Source organism: Anolis carolinensis, chromosome 1 (assembly GCF_035594765.1).
Source record: "Anolis carolinensis isolate JA03-04 chromosome 1, rAnoCar3.1.pri, whole genome shotgun sequence".
Taxonomy (NCBI): domain Eukaryota; kingdom Metazoa; phylum Chordata; class Lepidosauria; order Squamata; family Dactyloidae; genus Anolis; species Anolis carolinensis.
Window position 1 is genome coordinate 280,937,451 of NC_085841.1, and position 24,349 is coordinate 280,961,799.

General features: G+C 39.3%; 1 protein-coding gene across 3 annotated transcripts in view; it reads right to left on the bottom strand.

The window, feature by feature from the left end:
- Window positions 1-24,349, bottom strand: part of elp4 (elongator acetyltransferase complex subunit 4) — a 250,688-nt gene that overhangs the window by 185,578 nt on the left and 40,761 nt on the right. For all 3 annotated transcript variants that reach the window (XR_505895.3, XM_003214707.4, XM_062980074.1), the window contains exon 4: window positions 279-413. Coding sequence is in view for 2 of the 3 variants with exons in the window: in XM_003214707.4 (XP_003214755.1) it covers window positions 279-413 (135 nt within the window). In the remaining variant the exon portion in view is untranslated. The remainder of the gene's footprint in view (window positions 1-278; window positions 414-24,349) is intronic.

Consider the following 24,349-nt stretch of genomic DNA (forward strand, 5'->3'; position numbering starts at 1 on the left):
TCAATGCCGTAAAAGTACCACCATAGACTTGACAATTCCAATAAATAAAAACAAACATTCAACAATAAAAAATTCATCTCTTCTCATAAGAACAATAATTAACAAATTACACAAAATTAAAAGAAAAAGTTAAAAGCTGTATAGCCCTTCGAATGAGCTGCCCATCCCTTGCAATTGTCTGTGTTAAATGATGTAGTCAATTCAACATGCATTTTAATTAACAAATATTTACAATGTAATCTGTTCACATCTTGAGAATACTATGAAATACAATTTACCTCCAGTTTTGGTATGTTCTGGTAACGCCATGCTATTCTCATGGATTCCTGGGATTCTTGCTTAGATGTCACAGCTCTTGCTGCTAATTCTTCCATTACATTGACAGAAGTATTCAACAAAGGTGACGGAAGATCCTGAATAAAAATAATACAACATTTTTAGATTAGCTGTTTTGATTAAATATTTCAAGGAAAAACAATTACTTAAAATTAAGTAGGATGCAACTAATAATAAATTCCTACCCAGCATAATGATACCAAAATATGTCCTGATATAACTTAGAACTTCTGTATTTGAAAAAAAAACTTGAAGTGAAATGGTATAAAGCTAGTGAAAGATCAATGTTTTTCCAACATTCAAGAAGGAAAGGTTGCCATTTGCAATCTGGCTTCAACACTAGAACAAATTATAAAGGAGGCAGTTTGTAGGCATCTAAACAACAATGCAGCAATTAGCCTAAACCAGCATAGATCTCTTAAGAATCAATCATGTCAGATTAATTTTAGGACTGGGGGACTACTTCTGTAGATGCAAGGATGCTGTGGGCAGGGCTGTAGCCAGAGGGGTCGGGGTTAAGGGTTCAAACCCACCTCCTGAAAGGGTTCATACCCCCCCTCCCACAAAACCTGGTTTACTCATGAATTTTAACTGGTTAACCAATTTATGAGTAAACCAGGTTTTGTTTTAACCTGACACATTTTTGGGTTTTTTTAAAAATTTAACCCTCCGCCCCTCTGGCTACAGCCCTGGCTGTGGGCATAATTTCTCTTGATTTCAGATACTATGTGAGAAACTTTTTTAAGTAGAGGCTACAGTATAGTATTGTCAGATGAATGTGCAACTAGTTTAAAAACATTACTCAAAATGAGTGCTCATTAATCAGTTGTTTATCAAGCCAGAGTAACACTTTGCTTGGGGCCCTAGAATCATAGAATCATAGAGTTGGAAGAGCCCTAACGGGCTATCCAGTCCAATCCCCCAGACAAGAAGCAGGAAAATTACATTCAAAGCACCCTCAACAGATGGCCATCCAGCCTCTACTTAACAGCCTCCCAAGTAGGAGCCTCCATTACACTCCAGGGCAGAGAGTTCCACTGCTGAACAGCTCTCACAGTGAGGAAGTTCTTCCTGATGTTCAGGTGGAATCTCCTTTCCTGTAGTTTGAAGCCATTGTTCCGTGTCCTAGTCTCCAGGGCAGCAGAAAATAAGCTTGCTCCCTCCTCCCTATGACTTCTCCTCACATATTTTTACATGGCTATCATGTCTCCTCCTATTGGGCTTGACACTCTTTATCAGATTTGCAAACACAAAACTGAGATGTATCAAAATTTCAAAAGATTAGAATAAAATTCAAAATGAGTGATACAATAGATATTTAAGCTGAAAGACAAAAAGATCTGTAAAGAGGCAATAATTAGGAATAAAATCTGATTTGGCAGAAGAACATATGGAAAGGTTCTTGGGACTACAGCTAATCGCTAAGTTGAACACAAGTCCACAGTTTGATATGGCAGCAAAACAGTTTAATATGATTTTAGGGTTAAACAGAAAAACATAGTTCTCAGATTGTGAGAACTAATAATTTAATTTAAAGCTGCAGCAGTCACTTGTCATCCAAAGAACAGCCTCAGATTTTGGTAGCTGTACTTTAATCATGTTTGCCACACTTTAAGAAGAAAACAGAAAAATAGGACCAGTTTCAGAGGATGTCCACAAAGATGGCCAGAGAAATCTGAAAATGTGTGGAAAATGGAAGGAACTGGGTATGTTTGTCTAGAAAATAGAAAAGTGTGTGGGGTTGGAAGAGACATAATACATTAGTTACATAATACATAAGGTTGCACTCAGCACTTTACCCCTTGCTCTGGCTCTGTAATCTGCTTTTTGCACAAGTCTATGCCCAGCCCTCTCTAGTTTGATCATGCCCATTCTTTCTGGTTACTAGTTGTTGAGTTGGTTTGATATAGTTTTAACGCTGTTTTTATACCTTGTTGTTTTAATTGTGTTATAATTGTAACTGTTATATGTTATTATGTTTTAACTGCATTTTATTTGATGAATTCTGTTGTATGTCCTGGGCTTGGTCCCACTTGTAAGTCACCTCGGGTCCCTTCGGGGAGATGGCGGCAGGGTACAAAAATAAAGCTATTGTTGTTGTTGTTGTTGTTGTTGTTGTTGTTATTATTATTATTATTATTATTATTATTACACACACATAGTTATTCAGGACACATGCACACTGACCACACAGCTTGGTTCAGAATTCATTTTGCAGAAATTGGTTTCACTGTGCAGATGATTACACTTCTGGAACATTTCTGGAACAGGTTTGAGGCCAGGAAGGTGATTAAATTAACAATGGAAGGTGGCCTCAAATCGGTTCCAAAATCCGTAGTATCCATGGCTTGACAGCTATCAGATAATGCAGCTTTTTTCCAAATTTCTGAGCAAAATATGCACATAGATTCTGGAAGCATAGGAGGAGACAAGAAGGGAAAAAGACAGTGGTGGAGGTAATCAATTACCCATTGTAGGGGATCAGTTCGCCCCTGCTGCTCAACTACCCCCCTGGGGCATTTTTGGCAGCCCCCTGCCCTAAATTCCAAACTTTACAAAATGACTCAGCACAGGCAGGTGTCTAGAATATGTTCATATTCGACAGAGTCGATTTCACTGTATGGTATGGTTCACATTTGGGGCTTGCTTGATGTGATTTAGGTTCTTTAACCTGTGCTGCAGCATGCTTTAGTGGCATGCGTTATCTAGCTCCTGCAGTTTGAAACGCTAGCTTCAAACTGCATTATGAGCCCTTAGTCAAAAGTAATTTCTACTGATTTCACTGAGACTAATTCTCAAGCAAATGAGTACAGGATTGCAGTGTAAACAGTCACAAGGAATGTGTTAAGGGTGTAGAATAGGAATACTCATACTCATGTTATAATTTTATGGCCAACATACATTGCCTTGTTTGAATTCCTTTGTCATCTTTATTCTAAGATCATCAAAATATTTTTTTAAAACCCAAATAGTTGGCACAAAACCTTGTCAGGATTGTTCCATGAACCCAAAGTGGGCATTAAACAGTCTGTTTTCATCTCTAAAGATTTAGGAGAGGAGGGGGACATTGAGAGAAATAAAAGTTTTTGGGGAGAGGGTGTGTTATGGAGAGTACAGAGACATGGTCTGCCACATCTTGCCTATTGTTAGCAAGCAAGGCGTGTCTAGGATTATAAATATAGTCCCATTTCTTGCAGCATTGTTTTCCACTAAGGCCTGGCCTGGTGATGCTCCTTTCTTTCCCCAAAGTCTGAGAGAACAGAAAATAATTCTGAGCTAAAACGTATTGACACATGCAATCATGCAAAACAATCTGTATTCTATGCCTGCCATTACACATATAAATGAAATGATCACAAATTATAGACATCCCTCCTTTATCACCTGCTTCTGGAATGATAGCTGTTACCTGATTCACAAGGACTAAAATTATGACTATGCCTGACTACTTTTTAAGCGAGTTCAAAAAAGAAGCAAAAAGGGGTACTATATTTTATATCAGCAGTGCTGAAACATCTTGACATTAGTACCATAAACATTTTGACATTCAGAGATCACTACAGATGATACAGAAATGTTAATTGAGAATTTAACTATTAAATAGAATATTAAAAATGTTTAATTGCACAGCAACCAGTTTTTGAAAACTGTAATGCAGTAGTTTCCCATATATCAGGAAGTTATATTTCAGCTGCACTCTGTAATATATTGATGAAAAGGAACTAAAATCCTGCTTTTGATTCAGTAGTTTTCTAATGCCTGAATCATCACCTGATATATCATCTGAAAATGAAGTTACATGGCACATGGTCTAAGGACAAAATAAGACACAATCATATCCTGGACTATATTTTCAGGCAAATAAAGACTACAAGTTCTGTTCTAATATCTCCTGAATGTTATATATAGATAGTTTCAGGGAACACAGATTTTAAAGGAGGCATTTCTATTCTATAAAAGTCAAAGTAGTTTATACAGATACAGTATAAAACATCTGTACATGCTTGAAAGGATTTGGTTGCCTTTTGTTTTGCACTGTTACACAGACATTCTACTTACTGTGTGCGATCTTGCTAATCAAATGAAAAGCTTGCAGATACTCTGAAGCTGACCAAGTGTTGTGCTAATAGGCATCCCTGTCTATTATGTGTGTGAGATAATGTGTTCCATGTTTGCTGAATGCCTAGCAGCCTGTCTTAAGAGATCTGGCATCCTATTTCTAAGGCATGAGTTGCCAAAGTGCAATTAGCATGCTAGAATGTACCTTTGCAAGACACCCAATCTTGATTTTGGTGCAGTGACCCAGAAGCAGAACGGGATCACGACTCAAGGTCCCAAACATAGGCTAAAAGAGAACTGGTGTTATAACAGCTAAAAGACTGATCTGTGAATCAAAAAGTCCCCAATTCAAATCTAACCTCTGCGAAAAGAAAAAAAGGACAAGGTTACCTTAAGATAGCCTCTATCCTCATACCAGCTGCAATAAGCAGCTATATTACTAGCTCAAAGAGCCCAAAGACACTCTCCCCCCCCCCCCATCTAGATAATTCTTTTGGTTTAAAAACAGATTTTTGCAAAGCATGTTTTTTTTGTAAAAACATAATGGTGTTTGCATGAAGCTTCAAACACTCCGTGTACTTCTAACATGCCCAATGAACAAATAACTTTAAACAAACATTTAGAAGTTTTTCTCCCTATTCTGTTTTGCCTCCACTGTCCAGAAACCAGATTAAAATAGGCCCAGATAATCTGTCTCCTCCAAGGATATCTGAAATTGCCTAGCCACCATGTGCTTGAATGCCTTCTCCCAAAAGGAAACATTACAGATCTTACAGGCCAATGCTTCCTAAATTATGGTCTTCCAGATGCTTTGGACTTCAGCTTCCCAAATCTGTAATCATTGACCAAGGCAACTAAGGCTTCGAGGAATTGGAAGTCCAAAACACCCAGAGGACTAGAATTTCGGAGTCACTGCTCTAGGTCCAAGGAGTTCCTATACAATGGAGGGTATATTATTGCTCTTCTAAAGTAGCAGACCTCTTCCCAGGATAGTGTGTTATTAATAACTCCTTGGATCTACCTGGTCAATCTACTCGGATCAATTTTATCATCAAGAAGATCTATCTTACATGTCATGGGACAGACTAGTTCAAATGGTTGGCCAACTATATCAGGCAGCAACAAGTGAAACTGATTAAAAAAACTGACCTGAGAGAAGTCTCTATTATTGACTGACAAAAAGGGACAAATTAATTCATTATTGTGACAAATTTTGTCCAACTTCTAACATATTCTGCAATATCTATTTTTCCCTAATTTGAACGTAAGTATCAGCCTAACTAGAAAAATACATTTCTAGCATAAGCCTTCTTGAAATACCCATCTCATAAAGTAGCATGTAGTCCATGAAAGCATATACTAGAAATTTAGGTGCCACTGGATTCCTTTGTATGTTTGAATGCTAAAATAGACTGTATCAGTATGTATACATAATAAGTCTGTTTCATATTCTTAAAAACCAACTTGATAAAGAAGAATTTGTAACAACAGTAGTGTGCCCCTATTGTTTTACAAACTGGAAAAAACAAGCTGTTCTCGGTTATGATTTTGTATGGTCTGCTTCTATGAAGCCTTCATTACTTATAAACACTTCTGATGGCAAAGACAGATTGGACAAAGGTGATAGGCCAAGAGATATTAAGGGGATAGATCAGGGGTCCTCAAACTTTTTAAGTGTCAGGACCCAGGCTGCAGAGCACCAATAACCATGCACAGAGACCAGAATCTATCTAATATCTTTATTAAAGGAATATATAAAGTCAATAAAAACAAGTGAAGAATATAGTTCAGAAGTAGACCTTTCAGGAAAGGTCAAATATAGTGCAGGAAAACAATGTCCAATATGAGATATTAGAGTCCAAAGTTATAATCCAATAACCGAAACACACACTTTGCCAAGCAAAGTGTGGGGAAATGACAAGGTCCTTTAGTCCAATGGAGCTTGACAACAAGGCTGGAGAGCAAAATAGATTCTTGGCAAACAAGGCTTGATTCAAGGCAACAAGAAGCAAGAGACGAGAACAGGGTCCGTGGTGAGGTCCGTGGCAAGGTCCGTGGAAACAAGGCAGGGCTGGAACAAGAACAAGGTCCTGGAAACAAGGAACTGGAATAGCGAGTCCACATACGATCTCGCTCCCGAAGCTGACGAATTGACTCCGCAAGGATCCCCTTGCGGTTAAACACCTATATAGGATCTTGTTTTCCCGCCAAGGAACACTTTCCCTGGGGAACAAGAAGTGAAACCCATACTGTGTCCAGATGCATGACTCCTTAAGATTTCCCAAGGGAAACAGGCTTAATCAGCTAATTGTCTGGCAGCGATTCTGGCGCTTCTGCGATTCGCCTCCCTAGCGCCTCTATCTCGATTATAATTATCCCGGCGAGAAAATGGGGGAGATTTCTGCTCAAGGCTTGTTTGGCTGACTTCTTGTGGGCAAACATCTTGCAGGTGCAAGGGCTCCAATTCTGGCTGAAACGGTGGGAAACCCAAGTTGTCCTCTTCATCTGCCACAATAGTACTAGGAACGGGACTACATGGCCCATGAGTCATCACATTAAGCCGAGGGCCGGTCCACAATCCTTCAGACTGTTGAGGGGCCGGATTATCATTTGAAAAAAATACAAACAAATTCCAATGCACACTGCATATGTCTTATTTGTAATGCAAAAACAACAACAACAACAAGAACAATGAAAGAACAATACAATATTTAAAAATAAAAACAATTTTAACCAACATACATTTATCAGGATTTCAATGGGAAGTGTGGTCCTGCTTCTGGCCAATGAGATAGTCAAGTTAATTAGGGTTGTTGTTGTTGTTGTTGTTGTTGTTGTTGTTGTTGTTGTGTGCCTTCAAGTCATTTCAGACTTTGAGTGAGCCTAAGTCTAAAATTTATTTATTTATTTATTTATTTATTTATTATTTACTGCATTTATTTACTACATTTGTATCATACCCTTCTCACCCCAAAGGGGACTCAGAGTGGCTTACAAATTATATGTACATACAATATATTATATTATTAGCATAGCACAATATTAGTATTATGTATTACTATATTGAACTATACCACTATACTGTAATATTATTAGTAATATTATATGTAATATAGAATATATAATTAATATTATTATATGGTATTATTATTAATGTTATATTGTATTACATTATAATATTATTATCAATATTATATGTATATACAATATATTATATTATAAAACTGAGGGTGGGGGCCAGGTAAATGACCTCAGAGGGCCGCATCCGGCCCCCGGGCCTTAGTTTGGGGACCCCTGGTATAGATCCTCCAACTGTCATGAGAAAAGAGATTTGACAATATGGATATTAAATATGGTCTGTGTGAGATAAGAACAGAGTAATGAACCAAGGTTGCCAAAGACACAAAGGGTCACCATGATGTAGCTGGAGTTGTCCTGGTATAAATTTGTTATTGTCATTCATTTCTTTTAAAAACATTCCTCTTCTGTATTCAATTTTGCATTCATATGGTCTGCCAGCAAGCACAGTTGTTATCTTCACAAAGCACATACATTATATCGTACATTCATATTATGGAACAAAGGAAATATTATTATTGTATTGTCCATTTCATTTTACTTGTGGGGAAGCAAATAATCAAATCAAATTTCCATTTAATATCCCAATTAATTAAATATATATGTGAGTTACCATTTTAAGAACTACTATTACAATTACTCCTGATCAGTAGTTTATCACGAGGGATTTCTGCAGCTGTAATGCAAATCGACAAGATCTCCCAAAGGCCAGAAAGTTTTAAGGATCAGACTGGTCTTAACCCTCAGTAAAACCTGTAAGCAGTTCTAGTGGTAATGGGATAAGTCTGGTTCACTCCCAGTAAAACCTGTAAGTGTTGAGCATGGTGGTAGAGGGAAAAATCAATTTCTATCATCAAGAGGCTTATTTGAGCTCAAGATCAAAGATAGACAAGTGGCAGGAACAGCAGCAGTACCATTGCAAAGACAGCACCTGAAATGAAAGGCAAGCATTCTAAGGGCCCTTCTACTCTGTCATATAATCCAAAATATCAAGGCAGATAATCCACATTATTTGCTTTGAACTGGATTATCTGTGTCTACACTGCCAGATAACCCAGTTCAAAGCAGATAATCTGGATTTTATACAGCTGTGTAGAAGGGAACCAAGTCACAATAGAAAAGCCAGGGTATGTCTAGGACCACTCCAAGTATCCTGTGGTTGCTGTGGGCAGCAAATAAGCACAAGTAAATTCTTAAGACATCAAGTTCAACAGTAAGAACTAGCTTGAAATGATCTTCCTCAAGACAGAGACATACAAGTCTCAGGAACCATGCTGAGACCAGTAAGGCCAGAACAAAGAGTGCAGAATTCCCTGACAGCAACTCTGACTCTTATATCACCGAGAAGAGACTTAAGCAAATGATAACGAAAGAGATATGGTAGGGAAGGTATGAGATCATGAATGATGGAAGCTTCCAACACTACATCAGATCATCAAGTACCTTGAGGAGGATAGGGATAAGGGGTATCACATCAGTTTGACTGCTGGTAAAGTATCCCCTTATTTATCTTCCACCTGCTTGAGAGATAATTGAATCTCACTAGCTAGATTGCTAGTAGTACAACATAAAGTACAGGCAGTCCCTGAGTTACAAATATCTGGCTTACAAACTACTCATAGTTACAAACGGGGATGAGACAACAGGAAGTGAGAGAAATCTTCCCCAGGAAGAAAATTAACTCCTGAAAGAATTATCACAGAAAAAAGGTGTCTCAAGTGAAGCTTTATCACTAATCCTTGTTTCCACAAAAAGACACATTTTTCAAAATCCAATTATCACAGGGACAGAAAGTGGGGTGAAATTGAACAGGAGCATAGAGAGCAAAACAAACACCACAGGGGTGTGCTATCCAACGCACATACGTGCGCGCACACATACACACACACAGTATATTGTCTATTTATATTATACTTTAAAATGTACCTATTCTGACGTCATACAAAGTAAACTTAAGAACAAATCTAGAGAACTCAACTTGTTCGTAACTTGGGGACTGCCTGTAACCAGAGGCACAGCCCTATGTAAGCAAACATAGGGCTGTGCGCCCCCCCCCCCCCCCCCCCGAAATTACGCCCCCCAACATACCGGCAGCAGCAGCACGCTCTCCAGCCGCAGAACTACGAAGGCCTCCAGGAAGGCCTCACTTTCTCATGAGATTTCACGAAATCTTGCAGAAATGTCGCGATATTTCGCAAAATCTCGTGAGAAGAGTGAGGACTTCCTCGTTCCGCAGCGAGCGACCCAATGGTCGCCGCCGCCGCTGCTGCCGCTGCCTAAAGAGTGCCCCCCAAGAGTTGCGCCCCAAGCGGCGGCTTCAACAGCCTCCATGATGAACCGGCCCTGTCTGTAACATCTCTTCAAGTAAGCAGCCATTTCACTATCATTATGAAATATGATGGTTAAATTTTTCCATCCTGACTCAAAGAAGCATCAGAATTCTGGAGCTCTGCCTACTTGCTAGACTCTGACAAACATTGCTACTTGGTATCTCACAGCCTTGTTCCTTTCTGATATTGTTCTTCAGTTGTAGACAACAAGAATCCTAATGCTTGGGCTGGGAATGATGTGGCCCTCTAGTTGTTGTTGGAACTGCAACTCTCAGCATTCTTTACCACTAGATATGTCTTGAAGTCTTATAATATATGGAGGACTATAGAAGGCCCATCTTTGTTTTAGATGCTTTTAGAACTGTGCTTCTCACTGTGATGCCAGCATTTCCCCTAATATGACAGGTATTATATTTGTACCCATTGGCTACAATTGTTTTTTTCTTTTCTGGCAAATCTCTGTGGACCAGCAGTTATTGCCTTCTGACAGACATTGGTTTATTTATTTATTTATTGCATTTCTATACTGCTTTTCTCACCCCTGGGGGGACTCAAAGCGGTTTACAACATAATAATTGGTAAAATTCAATGCCTCACATATATGTAAAAATACATCACATATCTAAAAATAGGATATTTTTACATATATGCGAGGCATTGAACCAATTCCAAGGTTGTCATTTAACCACTTCATTATTGCTATTACCCACCAAATGTTGGCTTGAATAGCCAAGTTTTATTTTTTTTCCAAATGCCAGGAGAGAGGGAGGCTGATCTAATTTCACTGGGGAGGGAGCTTGACAGTCGAAGGGCCACCACCGAGAAAGCCCTGGCTCTTGTTCCCACCAATCGCATCTGCGAGGGCGGTGGGACAGAGAGCAAGATCTCCCCAGCTGATCTTAGTGCTCTAACTGGCTCATAAAGGGAGATGCATTCAGACAGGTAAGCTGGACCAGAACCGTCTAGGGATTTATAGGCTAAACAAGCACTTTGAATTGTGTTCAGTAGCATACTGGCAGCCAGTGGAGCTGATGCAACAGGGGGTTGTATGCTACCTGTATGCCACTCCAGTAAAAATCCTGGCTACAGCCCATTGGACTACTTGAAGCTTCCGAAAAGTCTTCAAAGGCAACCTCACGCAGAGTGTGTTGCAGTAGTTAAATCAAGATGTAGAAAGAGTGTGGACCACCTTAGCCAAGTCCATGGTGCATCCACACTTTGGATAGCACTTCTCTAGGAAGATGCCTCAGTACTAAAGGGAAAGAACCAACAAAAAAGCAGCATGAACTGTCAATATTAAAAGCTGTCGAATGCTCAACTACAGTAGAGTCTCACTTATCCAACATAAATTGGCCAGCAGAATGTTGGATAAGTGAAAATGTTGGATAAGTGAAAATGTTGGATAATGAGGGATTAAGGAAAAGCCGATTAAATTACATTATGATTTTACAAATTACATCATGTTTTACAACAAATTTGACAGAAAAAGCAGTTCAATGCATGGTAACGTAATGTAGTAATTACTGTATTTATGAATTTAGCACCAAAATATCGCAATATATTGAAAACATTGACTAGAAAAACATTGACTACTAAAAGGCTGACTGTGTTGGATAATACAGAAGGTTGGATAAGTGGAGGTTGGATGAGCAAGACTTTACTGTATAAGGAAATTTTACACATGCCAAGTACATACAGTTTTGAAGCTAGTTGTTTGAAATCTGCCTACACTAATCCTATTTTTGTGGTCTACCTTATCCACTTTATGGAATATCTGAAAATAATTGTTATAGCCAATTTGGCTTCCCAATATATGTTAAAAGTGAGACCTGGTGATCTAGCTTTCCACTTCTTAGGTAGGATTAGATTGAGTCTGAAAAGATCAAAGTTGGTTTGGTCCCAGGTCTGAATAGCTGAAATGGGATTCCCTACATAGAGTGAATATATACAAATTAGAATATTGAAGTTTATGTGCCATGACTCTGTACCCAAACCTTTGAAAATACACTGGATGTCCATCTTATTCTTCAATAGAAACTTAAGAGCCTACAGAATAAATTAGCAACACTGTTTCAAATTTAACAAAGTAATTTCCCAGTATTATTGGTTATCTTTTGAGAGTCCACTTTGCATTTTATTCTGAATTCACAACTACCGTATCTTTAAAATCTTTAAGACAACTAGAGCAGATCCAAGGGTTAATTCTTTTTTCATTGTTTCCATGAAGGTACTAATGTACTGAAGCCATGAGAAGTAGGGAAAAAAGGTCAATAAGTACCAGTTTTTTCCAGTGCTGTGGTGATACTGATCAAACTTGCTTTCACTCAGAACTTTACTATATGGATATTAGATAAGAGTCTGGTCACAGCTTTCACCATCAGAACTCTACGCTGTTCATACTGGTGGTCTATGAAAACTGCTCAGTCAACAAACTAATTGCCATGCTAAGGCAGTTTCACAATGAAAAGATGGCCAAAAGGAAAGATAATGTTTCTCAAATTTCAGGCATTACTGGTAAGCAGCAATGAATTATTCTTTTCCTCTTTTTGTAACAAAATTCCACAAAAATAATTTTGAAAGTAAAATCCACATTAAACATCCTTAATAAACAAGTATATGATTTCACTTAATCTCTTATTTGCTGCTCCGCCTTTATACACTTTAATGTGGAAGAACAGACAAACAGAACTCTTTTAAACATCAACTTCTCTTTCTATTTTAACTATTTCCTAATAGCTTTTTAAATTTCCCAATAATCTAATTATAGTATTATTATTTTAAAGCATTAATCTGTCTTAAATTAAGTTTCCCAGGTGGTGTAATCAGCAAAACTACTTTATGTTCTCAATAACAACTGAAATACCTGTAGTAAAATAAAAATAACAGTATGGCGGACACAAAACAATTCAGAGTAGCAATAACTCACTGTTCTGGAAGTGATTATCATTATTATAAATCCCATGTCGCCATTCATTTAGCTCTCTAAACCACTCATTGTTTTACCTTCTCTCACACAATGGAGGTCACACCTGGAATGTCCATCATTTGTCACACTGTGGCAAAGGCGAGCAGAGATCCTAGATACTTTTCCCCCAGTCTTTCCTTATATAGCATTCCTTCCTTGTTCCTATTAGCAGTATTTCCTTGAATTCCCTGAGGCCCTTTCCTGCCATCACACAGAAGTAATGTTGATAATTGTTTGATTTGTGCTCACAGATACATTCCAGACTGAAGACAGTTACCTTACAGGATGACACTTGATATGCACACTAAATAGTCACCTTTAACTACCCATCAGTACCCTGACAGACTCCACAATCAACCACAGAGGTGGTACATGAGCAATCTATAAAAACGAATGAAGTCAGAATTGTATATACCCCTATTACAATAGTATTTTAATGTAACTAGCTTATATTGATGGACATAGTGAGGAAACATGAATGACAATCTTTAAAAATAAACTGTCATTGTTTAAAAAGGTTTGATAATCAAACATATCTGTAGCTCATTCTTGAGATGGCATTAAAAACAAGGAATCTATGCATATCTGTGTGTTCTGGAATTAGTTGTTCAAATACGTATGCCAGCTTGGTGTAGTGTCTAGCGTCAGACTAGGAATAGTCATTCAGCCATGAAGCTCATAGAATGACCTTGGGCTAATCACCATCTGTCAGTTTAACAAACTTCACAAGACATTTAGCATAAAATGAGGAGAGTTCAGGAACCAGGTATGCCACCATTAGTTCCTTTGGGGAAGGGCTGGACATAAAGAAAGAAAACTAAAAGGAAAGGAAAAATAACACCAACAAACTTAAATCTCTCTATGTATTCCTGACAATTGAGTAGTAGTAGCCAGAGCCGGCCCAAGATAATTTTCAAGTGTAAGCGAATAGAAATTTTGGTGCCCCCCCCCCCCACACACACACACCAAACAACATGAACGGGCCAGCAGAGCATTGGATAAGCAAAAATGTTGGATAATATGAAGGCCAAGTGTGAATAACTGCAGTTGATCACTTTGATTAGCATAGAATAGCCTTGCTAGACATGGTTATGGTTATTGAGCATTATTCCTAGCAGTGCAATAATTGAGGACTTTTTAAGTATTGACCATTGGACTGATTCTGGACTATGATTTTGAACTTATGTGGTTGTAATTGTTGTTTTTAGTAGTTTTTGTTTTAATGTTTGAGTTTAATTGTCATTATATTATTGGAATTTGTATGTCGGCCATTGAATTGTTGCCAGTTGTGAGGCCACCCTGAATCCTCTTCGGGTGAGAAGGGCGGGACAGAAGTATGGGAAATAAATAAATAAATAAATAAATAGTAAAAAAAAGGACAGTAAAAAAAGGACAGTAAAAAAGAACACTCAAAAACAGGGGAATTCCAAACATGAAACAATCAGGGCCAGCTAACACCTCTCAACAAAGATATACAAACCCCACTTGCCTAGTTTCCAACACACCTCACAACCTCTGAGGATGCCTGCCTTAGATGTGGCCCTCCTCTGGACACTTTCCAGCATTATTTGGCAGAGAAGGAGAAAGAATTTGGGCCCTTCCACACAGCTCTATAACTCAGGATATCAAGGCAGGATAACCCACATTACCTGCTTTGAACTGGATTGTCTGAGTCCTTACTGCCATATATCCCAGTTCAAAGCACGTAATGTGGGTTATTTGTTTGAAGCCATTCTTCCAAGTTCTAGTCTCCAAGGCAGAAGGCAACAAGCTTGGTCCATCCTCCCTATGACTTCCTCTCACATTATTATACATGGCCATCAAGTCTCCTCTCAACCTTCTCATCTACATGCAAAACATGCCCAGATCTTTAAACCGCTCCTCATAGGGATTATTCTCCAAAGCCTTGATCATTTCAGTCACTCTCCTCTAGACAGATTCATGTTATCATTTAGTATTACAGTAGAGTCTCACTTATCCAAGCCTCGCTTATCCAAGCCTCTGGATTATCCAAGCCATTTTTGTAGTCAATGTTTTCAATATATCATGATATTTTGGTGCTAAATTTGTAAGTACAGTAATTACAACATAACATTACTACGTTTTGAACTACTTTTTCTGTCAAATTTGTTGTATAACATGATGTTTTGGTGCTTAATTTGTAAAATCATAACCTAATTCGATGTTTAATAGGCTTTTCCTTAATCCCTCCTTATTATCCAAGATATTCGCTTATCCAAGGATTAGCTTGGATAAGTGAGACTCTACTGTACTCATTATTTTTCCTGGAAACTTTCCAAGGCCTGAAGATAGGAGGTATGGTGGCACAACGGGTTAAACTCTTGTGCCAGCTGAACTGTTGAACTGAAGGTTGGGTTGCCGACCTAAAGGTTGCCAGTTCGAATCTGCAAGACAGGGTGAGCTCCTGTCCGTCAGCTCTAGCTTGTAGGGACATGAGAGAAGTCTCCCAGTAGGATGGTAACACATCTGGGCATCGCCTGGGCAACATCTCTGTAGATGGCCAATTCTCTGACACCAGAAGCAACTTGCAGTATGTTCTCAAGTCGCTTCTGACAAGGAAAAAAAGCTGATGGTTTGTAGATCAGTCATAAAGAAATTACCATAAATAAATGTCTCTTAAATATTTTGCCAATATCTGCTTATTATTCCTTCTATCCAATAGAGAAAAGTTCCATAATAACCTCAGGCCCATCATGAAAGTTGGGCAAGGTTACCTTCCGTACAATTTATAGAATCTTTCACCTAGCATGAACACAGAACTTTTGGTAGGTAAAGGTAAAGGTTTTCCCTTGACGTAACCGACTCTTGGGGTTGGTGCTCATCTCCATTTCTAAGCCGAAGAGCCGGTGTTGTCCATAAACACCTCCAAGGTCATGTGGCCGGCATGACTGCATGGAGCGCCATTACCTTCCCGCTGGAGCGGTACCTATTGATCTACTCACACTTGCGTGTTTTCAAACTGCTAGGTTGGCAGAAGCTGGAGCTAACAGTGGGCGCTCATTCCGCTCCCGGGATTTGAACCTGGGACCTTTTGGCCCGCAAGTTCAGCAGCTCAGCACATTAACACACTGCGCCATCAGGGCTCCCACTTTAGGTAGCTCTGCTCAAATGAAATCATCCAAATGAAATCATTACAAAGGAAATCCAGTTAGTTCATCCTTTCATAGACCAAAACAGTTTAATGGAGACACCCAACCCACATAAACTGGATTACTCAGGATGAGGTCAGAAATAACCAGTCAGCTAATCATAGAATCATATGGGACATCCAGTCCCAAACCCTGCCATACAGGAAAAGCACAATCAAAGCACCCCCAAAAGATGGCCATCCAGCCTCTATTTAAAAACCTTAAAAGGAGAAGCTTCTACTGAACTATGAGGCAGTGAGTTCCACTGCTGAACAGCTCTTACAGTCAGTAAGTTCTTCCTAATGTTCAGTTGGAATCTCCTTTTCTGTAATTTGAACCCACTGCTCCATTGAGTCCTAGTCTCCAAGGCAGCAGAAAACAAGCCTGCTCCTTTTAGATCAGGGGTCCCCAAACTTTTAAAGCAGAGGGCCGGTCCACGATCCTTCAGACTGTTGAGCGGCCGAATTATCATTTGAAAAAAAAAACGAACAAATTCCTATGCACACTGCACATATCTTATTTGTAGTGCAAAACAATAACAATAACAATGAAAGACCAATACAATATTTAAAAATGAAAATAAATTTAACCAACATAAACCTGTCAGGATTTCAATAGAAAGTGTGGGCCTGCTTCTGGCCAATGAGATAGTCAGGTTAATTAGGATTATTGTTGTTGTGTGTCTTCAAGTCATTTCAGACTTTGGGCAAGCCGAAGTCCAAAATTATTTATTTATTCATTTACTACATTTATTTACTACATTTATATCCCACCCTTCTCACCCTGAAGGGAACTCAGAGCAGCTCTATGTACATACAATATATTATATTATTAGCATAGCACAATATTAGCATTATATATTACTATATTGAACTATACCACTATATGTAACATTATATGTAATATATAACATATAATTAATATTATTATATGGTATTATTATTAGTATTATATTGTATAAAATGATAATATTATTATCAATATCATATGTATATACAATATATTATATTATTAAAACTGATATAAAAATATTATATTATAAATGAGGGTGGGGGCCAGGTAAATGACCTTGGAGGGCCGCATCTGGCCCCCGGGCCTTAGTTTGGGGACCCCTGTTTTAGATATTTAAACATGGTGATCATGTCTCCTCTCAACCTTCTCTTCTGCAGGCTAAACAGACCCAGCTCTTTAACCTACTAATCATAGGGAAGGTGGGAGCCCCCAATAGCACAGTGTGCCAGCAGGACTGATGACTTGCCCGTTCGAATCCAACCTGGGGAGAGCACGGATGAGCTCCCTCTATCAGCTCCAGCTCCATGTGGAGCGGTCTGAATCAAGGTAAATCAGGATGGTGGCGATGAGGAGAGCAGCCAGTTAGGGAACATTTAAAAAATGGTAATCAAAGATATGGGAAATAAAGAACATGGACAGACTGACTTTCCTGATGAAGAAGCATAATGGAAAACCAATCAAAGAAACAGGAATATATAAGAAAAGGACAGACACAGATTGAAGGAACTCCATAACTGAAATAAGAAATAGCCAACCCAGGCAACATAAAAGGGGGGCACAATCTGCCCCCTAATAAAATAAAACAACTACTCCTCTACATCCAGCAACTTGCTCCACAAAGAGACTAGACTCATTGAACCGAAGATCCAATGGAATATACCGATCCTCTCCCCCTCACCCAATCCCCCCTCCCCCACCACGAATTCCATGTTTTTTCTTTTATTTTTAATTGTAAATTAAAAAACATCAATTAAAAATATTCAAAAACAATTTTTTTATCATGACTGTATGCATTGCATTGCTGCTGCTGCTGACTGACCTGAAGGTGGGCACTGACTGGGCATGCAGGCACAAGTGAGATGGTTTTAACAGCAAGATAGAAGCTGCTCTGCTACGATCAGTCAGCCGGGCCCTATCACCTCCTGGCTGGCTGCTCCACGTGGTGGGTGGCTGGAGGCTATGCCTGCACAAAAACAGCCAAAATGGCTGATGGGAGTCCTGTGCGCGTGCGCATAGAAGTCCCATCGGCCATTTTGGGTGATGGCATGCCAGTCCTGTGCATGCGCTGCACTCAGGGCCTCCATTGCCGGCGCCAGGACAAAGAAGCCCCATCGGCCATTTTAGGCGATGGCATGCCAGTCCTGTGCCATTGTGTGCATGCGCTGCACTCAGGGCCTCCATTGCCGGCGCCAGGACAATTTGGACAAACACTGTGACCGGAGCAAAACGGGGGTGCTGCCAAGGACTCCACACAGCGCCCCCCCTCGCCTGCGCCCGACGCCAAGGCGTAATCTACGTACTGCATTGGACCGGGCCTGGTAGTAGCAGATTGCAAGAGTAAACCAAAAAGTTTAAGTATTACATACATCAGATATATAAATCTTCCTTGCTTAGTTCTTCCAATATACCTCACAACCTCTGAGGATGTCTGCCATAGATGTGGGCAAAAAGTCAGGAGATAATATGGCCATACAGTCCGGAAAGCACACAACATGGCCATACAGTCCGGAAAGTACACAACTCAATGGAATCATCATCATCATCATCTAAATTAACTTGGCAATTTGACGGTAGTCTCAACTATCCAATTAGATTTTAAAGGCATGAGATGGCACAGTTCTTAGATGCATGTTCATGCTACCTGCACACACCAGGACCCACAAAGATCCAGAGTCATGTTTCTCACTTCCCCTTATTCCCAGGTGCATGTAAAATGAGAAGTGTATGCATATTTCTCATGTGCTTACAGGACTATGAAATAGGAAAGGTTTAGAGTGATGTTGTATTTCCCATAATAATAACTCATGGTTCTGAAAGAAGGCTCATTCATGTACTGCATTTGAATCGCATTCAAAGCACCCCCGACAGATGGCCATCAAGCAGAGGCTGGGTGGCCATCTGTCAGGGGTGCTTTGAATGCGATTTCCTGCTTCTTAGCAGGGAGTTGGACTGGATGGCCCATGGGGTCTCTTCCAACTCTACTATTCTATGATTCTATGATTCTATGCAAGTGGGAGAAAGGAAAAATATATGTTCCATGGGGATTTCTTTTGCAACTGAACAAAAAAGTAAAGATCATACTACAGTAGAGTCTCACTTATCCAAGCCTAGCTTATCCAAGTTTCTGGATTATCCAAGCCATTTTTGTAGTCAATATTTTCAATATATCATGATATTTTGGTGCTAAATTCATAAATACAGTAATTACAACTTTACTGCGTACTGAACTGCTTTTTCTGTCAAATTTGTTGTAAAACATGATGTTTTGGTGCTTAATTTGTAAAATCATAACCTAATTTGATGTTTAATAGGATTTTCCTTAATCCCTCCTTATTATCCAAGATATTCACTTATCCAAGCTTCTGCCGGCCTGTTTAGCTTGGATAAGTGAGACTCTACTGTATTTGAATTTAATATTTTAAATAAAATACTTTCTTTGCCTATGCGTTTTGTATGAAAGAGTCGCAAATAGAAAGACCAAGAAAGAAAATCAAAGGTTGCTGTAGTTAGAATAGCATGCACTTTCGCAATCCTGAATCACAGGAAGATAATACTTCCCATTGTATGCAATAAATCTTTCATTTTACATGAGAAACCATATTTCTCATATGTATTAGAAATTTGTGCTTCTTGTATCCATTGCTACATTGTTCTGCCTTCTTCCTCAGTAAATGCACTAAACAAAACCAGGTTCTAATTGCTTGACCTCTCCCTCTCCCTGTGTTCTCTAGGGCATAATAAAACCAAAGGCACAATCCCACAACAGTTAATGAAGCTTAACCTCACACCTTCTTAATTACCAATGCATTACACCAACTATGGCATCTTATGGCTCTCTAAGCCATTGTACAATTTGGGAGAACTACTACTGTGCAATTATTTAACAACATAATCCATGATGTATGCAAAATCCCACTAAAATTAGATCTTTTAATCCTCTGAGCTTTTTTAAATAAACCACACTCCTTCAAATGTTAAGTATTTTCTTTTTTGTTCATTAATAAATAAGTCTGTTATAACAAGCATGCACAGATCTGTCGGTACTATGTTTAAGCACAAAAGATAGTTATGTGCATATGTCATTACTGATTTATGAAGTAATAGTTACACAATAATATTTCAAAGCTACACAAATACATGTTTTCTCTATTAATCAAATAACACTTATAAAACAGTTTTGCTGTTAAGATATATTTTTTACAATAATCATTTTGTTATAAAGAATAATAAAAATAGGAATACTATTGGAAAACTATTTTTGAAATCAAGTATTTGTAGAATTTGTTTCTAGTACTATAACCCTAAAGGACATTTAATTTAGGTGAAACAGTATTTCTAGACAGAGGGATCCTGGTGATATCAATCAAAGACACTGCAGCTGTTCTGTCTTTTCCTCCATATAATGGAAGAAATAGGAGAAGCAGGAGGGTTACAAATAGAAGATAAACTGAGGCAGAGTGATTGCACAGGGAAATTTAATTTAGAAACATTCTTATTGTAATTCATATGCTCATTTATTTAAAATTATTCATAACAAAAACAACAAAAAGAAAAAACTCAACAAGAGTTAGATCTGCAGAGGGACTAAAATATTTTCAAACATTCAAGAAAGAGAAGCAGACATAAGCAGTATTACTAGCTGTGCCTGGCCACGCGTTGCTGTGGCGTTGTCTGGTGGTGTTGGTGAGAACTTGTTGAGGTAGTGGTGGTATTGAATGTTTGTTGTATGGTTGTCTTTATGTTTAGTATGCATTTGGTTGTTTGTGTACTGTGAAAGTGGTGAGGGTAGAGGGGGTCTATGTCCCTGTGTAGTATTGTATAGTATTTATACGTTGTCCATGTGTTGTGAATGCTTGGATTGTGTCCTGCTACATAGTATCTTGGATACTATTATTATTATCATCATCATCATCATCATCATCATCATCTTCATCATCATTATTATGTAGAGGCTGGATGGCCATCTGTCAGGAGTGCTTGGATCGTATCTTCCTGCATGGTAGAAGGAAGTTGATCTGGATGATCCTTAGGGGTCACTCCAAACCTTAGGATTGTATGTTGTTGTTATTGTTGTTATTAATATTAGTATTGAGAGGCTGGGTGGCCGTCTGTTGGGAGTGCTTGGATTGTGTCCTACATGGCAGAATTGGGTTGGACTGGATGGCCTTTAGGGGTGTCTCCAAACTGTCTGATGCTATGATTCGATGTGTATTATTATTGTGCAGGTATTAGATGGCCATCTGTCAGGAGTGGTCGGATTGTGTCCTCCTGCATGATATAAGGAAGTTGAACTGGATGATCCTTAGGGGTATCTGCTAACCTTAGGATTGTATGATATTCTTCTTCTTCTTCTTCTTCTTCTTCTTCTTCTTCTTCTTCTTCTTATTATTATTATTATTATTATTATTATTATTATTATTATTATTGAGAGGCTGGCCGGCCATCTGTTGGGAGTGCTTGGATTGTATCGTCCAATGGCAGAGTTGGGTTGGACTGGATGGCCTTTAGGGGTGTCTCCTAACTGTCTGATTCTATGATTCGATTTGTATTATTACTGCGCAGATCTTGGATGGCCATCTGTTGGGAGTGTTTGGTTTGTGTCGTCCTGCATGGTAGAAGGAAGTTGAACTGGATGATCCTTAGTGGTGTCTCCTAACTTTATGACTGTATGATCATCATCTTCTTCTTCTTCTTCTTTTTCTTCTTCCTCTTCTTCTTCTTCTTCTTCTTATTATTATTGAGAGGCTGGGTGGCCATCTGTTGGGCGTGCTTGGATTGTGTCCTGCATGGCAGAATTGGGTTGAACTGGATTACCACAGTAATTATTTCATATTACAGTAGAATCTCACTTATCCAACATTCGCTTATCCAGTGTTCTGGATTATCCAACGCAGTCTGCCTTTTAGTAGTCAATGTTTTTGTAGTCAATGTTTTAAATTCATTGTGATATTTTGGTGCTAAATTTGTAAATACAGTAATTACAACATAGCATTACTGAGCATTGAACTACTTTTTCTGTCAAATTTGTAGTATAACATGATGTTTGGTGCTTAATTTGTATAACCATTACCTAATTTGACGTTTAATCGGCTTTTCCTGAATCCCTTATTATTATCCAACATATTCACTTATCCAACGTTCTGCCAGCCTGTTTATGTTGGATAAGTGAGACTCTACTGTATATTTATAATCTTATATTATCTGCTTAGAACTGGATTATATGAGGCCCCTTCTACACAGCTGTATAAAATGCACACTGAAGTGAATTATCTGGCAGTGTGGACTCAAGATAATCCAGTTCAAAGCAGATAATATAAGATTATAAATGGGTAATATAGCTGTGTGAAAGGGCCTTGAGTCTACACTGCCATATAATCCAGTTAAAATCAGATAATCTGTATCTTATAGGCAGTGTGGAAGAGGTCTGAGGCCTAACTGTGCCTGTCCCCTGGGTTGAGTAGGTTGCTAGGAGACCAAGTGGGCAGAGCTTAGCCTTCTAACTGGCAGCAATTGGATAAAAAACAATTATTCCTCTCCCTCTAATTAGGACTTTATTTTTCTTTTCTTTTTGTTGTATGAACATAGAGGCATGGATGAGGGGTTGTGTTGCTAAGTTTAGTGTTTCTGGGATGTGTAGTTTTGTTGTTTTGTCCTAGGCTGAATTTTTTTTTATCCTTTTATATATATAGATTGAAAGCAAATAATAGTTGTTTGTTTTAGAACATGTACATGTCATTCATAACTATATGATTATTTCACCTGAATTTTAGTATAGCCATGGACAGGATATTCAACACTTGCACTGGGTGTGCTTGACTATTGCCCTTCCTTACACACAGGGCCGGCCGGAGATATTTTTTGATGTGAAGCGGGGGTGCTGAAAAGCGCCCCCGCCACCGGCGCCATGGCCCCGCCCAGCGTGCCCTGGCCCCGCCTCCCACGCTACTCCCGCTCGCCCGTCTGGCCTTTTGTAGCAGGCCAGACTGCAGCGGAGGTCCCTAGGACCAGCTAGGAAAGGCCAGACGGGCCAGGGCGCACTGGGCGGGAGGCGGGGCACCGTCAGGGCGGTGCCCCGCCTCCCGCCCAGCCTGACGGCGCCCCCCCGGGCCTGCGCCCGAGGCGGCGGCGTCAGGGGCCTCAATAGTGGGGCCGGCCCTGCTTACACATATAAGTTCAACCAGGGAAGACTTGTCAAATAGGCAAAAATAGAAGTGAAAACTTATTTGCAGCAGACATGATTACAACATGCCTAAAAGAAGCAGTGGCAAGATTGCTACCTAAGGACCTCATCAAATGGAAGTTTTCCTCAATTTTTCTCCCATTCTACACATTTCAATGACAGATTCCCACAGAGTCAATAAAAAACACAGAACTGCTTCCAGTGGTTGCTCATGGGACTCCATCTCCGCACCATGTAGAAACAGGAAGATTTCAAAGATGCGCCGATATTGACTCTACTCCTTTCTCTGTACATGATGTTTATTCGTTCAGTCATTTCCGACGCTTCATGATCTCATGGACCAGCTCACACCAGAGCTCCCTGTTGGCTGTAGCCACCCCCAGCTCCTTCAAGGTCAAGGCAGTCACCTTAAGGATAATGCTTAAAAATGGATATTTTTCCTTGTGATGGGGTGGATTTGTCTCATTATTTTGTGATGTTTCAATGTGGCCGTTCATGTAGGTGTTCTACTAATGCTCCTTCTGTTTCCATTAGTAGTTTAAAGATGGTGTGGGTTCCATTGAAATAAGTGTTTTTAAAAGTGTGCATGTCTCCTTTAGTGTAGTGGTTTAAAGGGAACGATCCTATGGAAAGTGGTGTTTCAAAAAGGATGCCTGTTTTAAAAAGTGTGCTGGTACCCTTGAAATGGTTGAGCTAGAAAGGGGACGAGATAATACTGTGTAATGGGGGTGAATAAATTCCCTGTCTTCTTTAAAGACAGAACCCCATGAAACACCATGTAAGGTAGACAATTCCCTCCCTCTACCCCCCCCCCCCCCCCCGTGGTATGAAGCCCTTAAAAAACCTCTCTGAACCCTACTGTACTGGCTAATTTTTATCCAAGTTATGGTATGGTGCCTTGACTCTAGGTATTCCTGGAGCAGATAGGCTAATTTCAATCTGGCTTTAAGTCTATTTTTTGGTCTTCTTAACATACATTCTATGCCAGGCACTGAACAGAGAGAATGTCTTTGTTAGTTTTACTAAATTACCTAGGACTTTCAATACCAAGGTGTTTTGGTGAAACCTCTGTGAAATGGGAAATCTCTTTGCTGATGTGTTGAACACAGAACATGGTGCTGGGAAATTTCCATGGTCAATGGCCTGTAGGATGTCTGAAATTTTGACTCTCATGAAATTTAGTATATATATGAACCTGCTGGAAAAAATATCTTGTGTTATATATGCCCCAATCCATCTC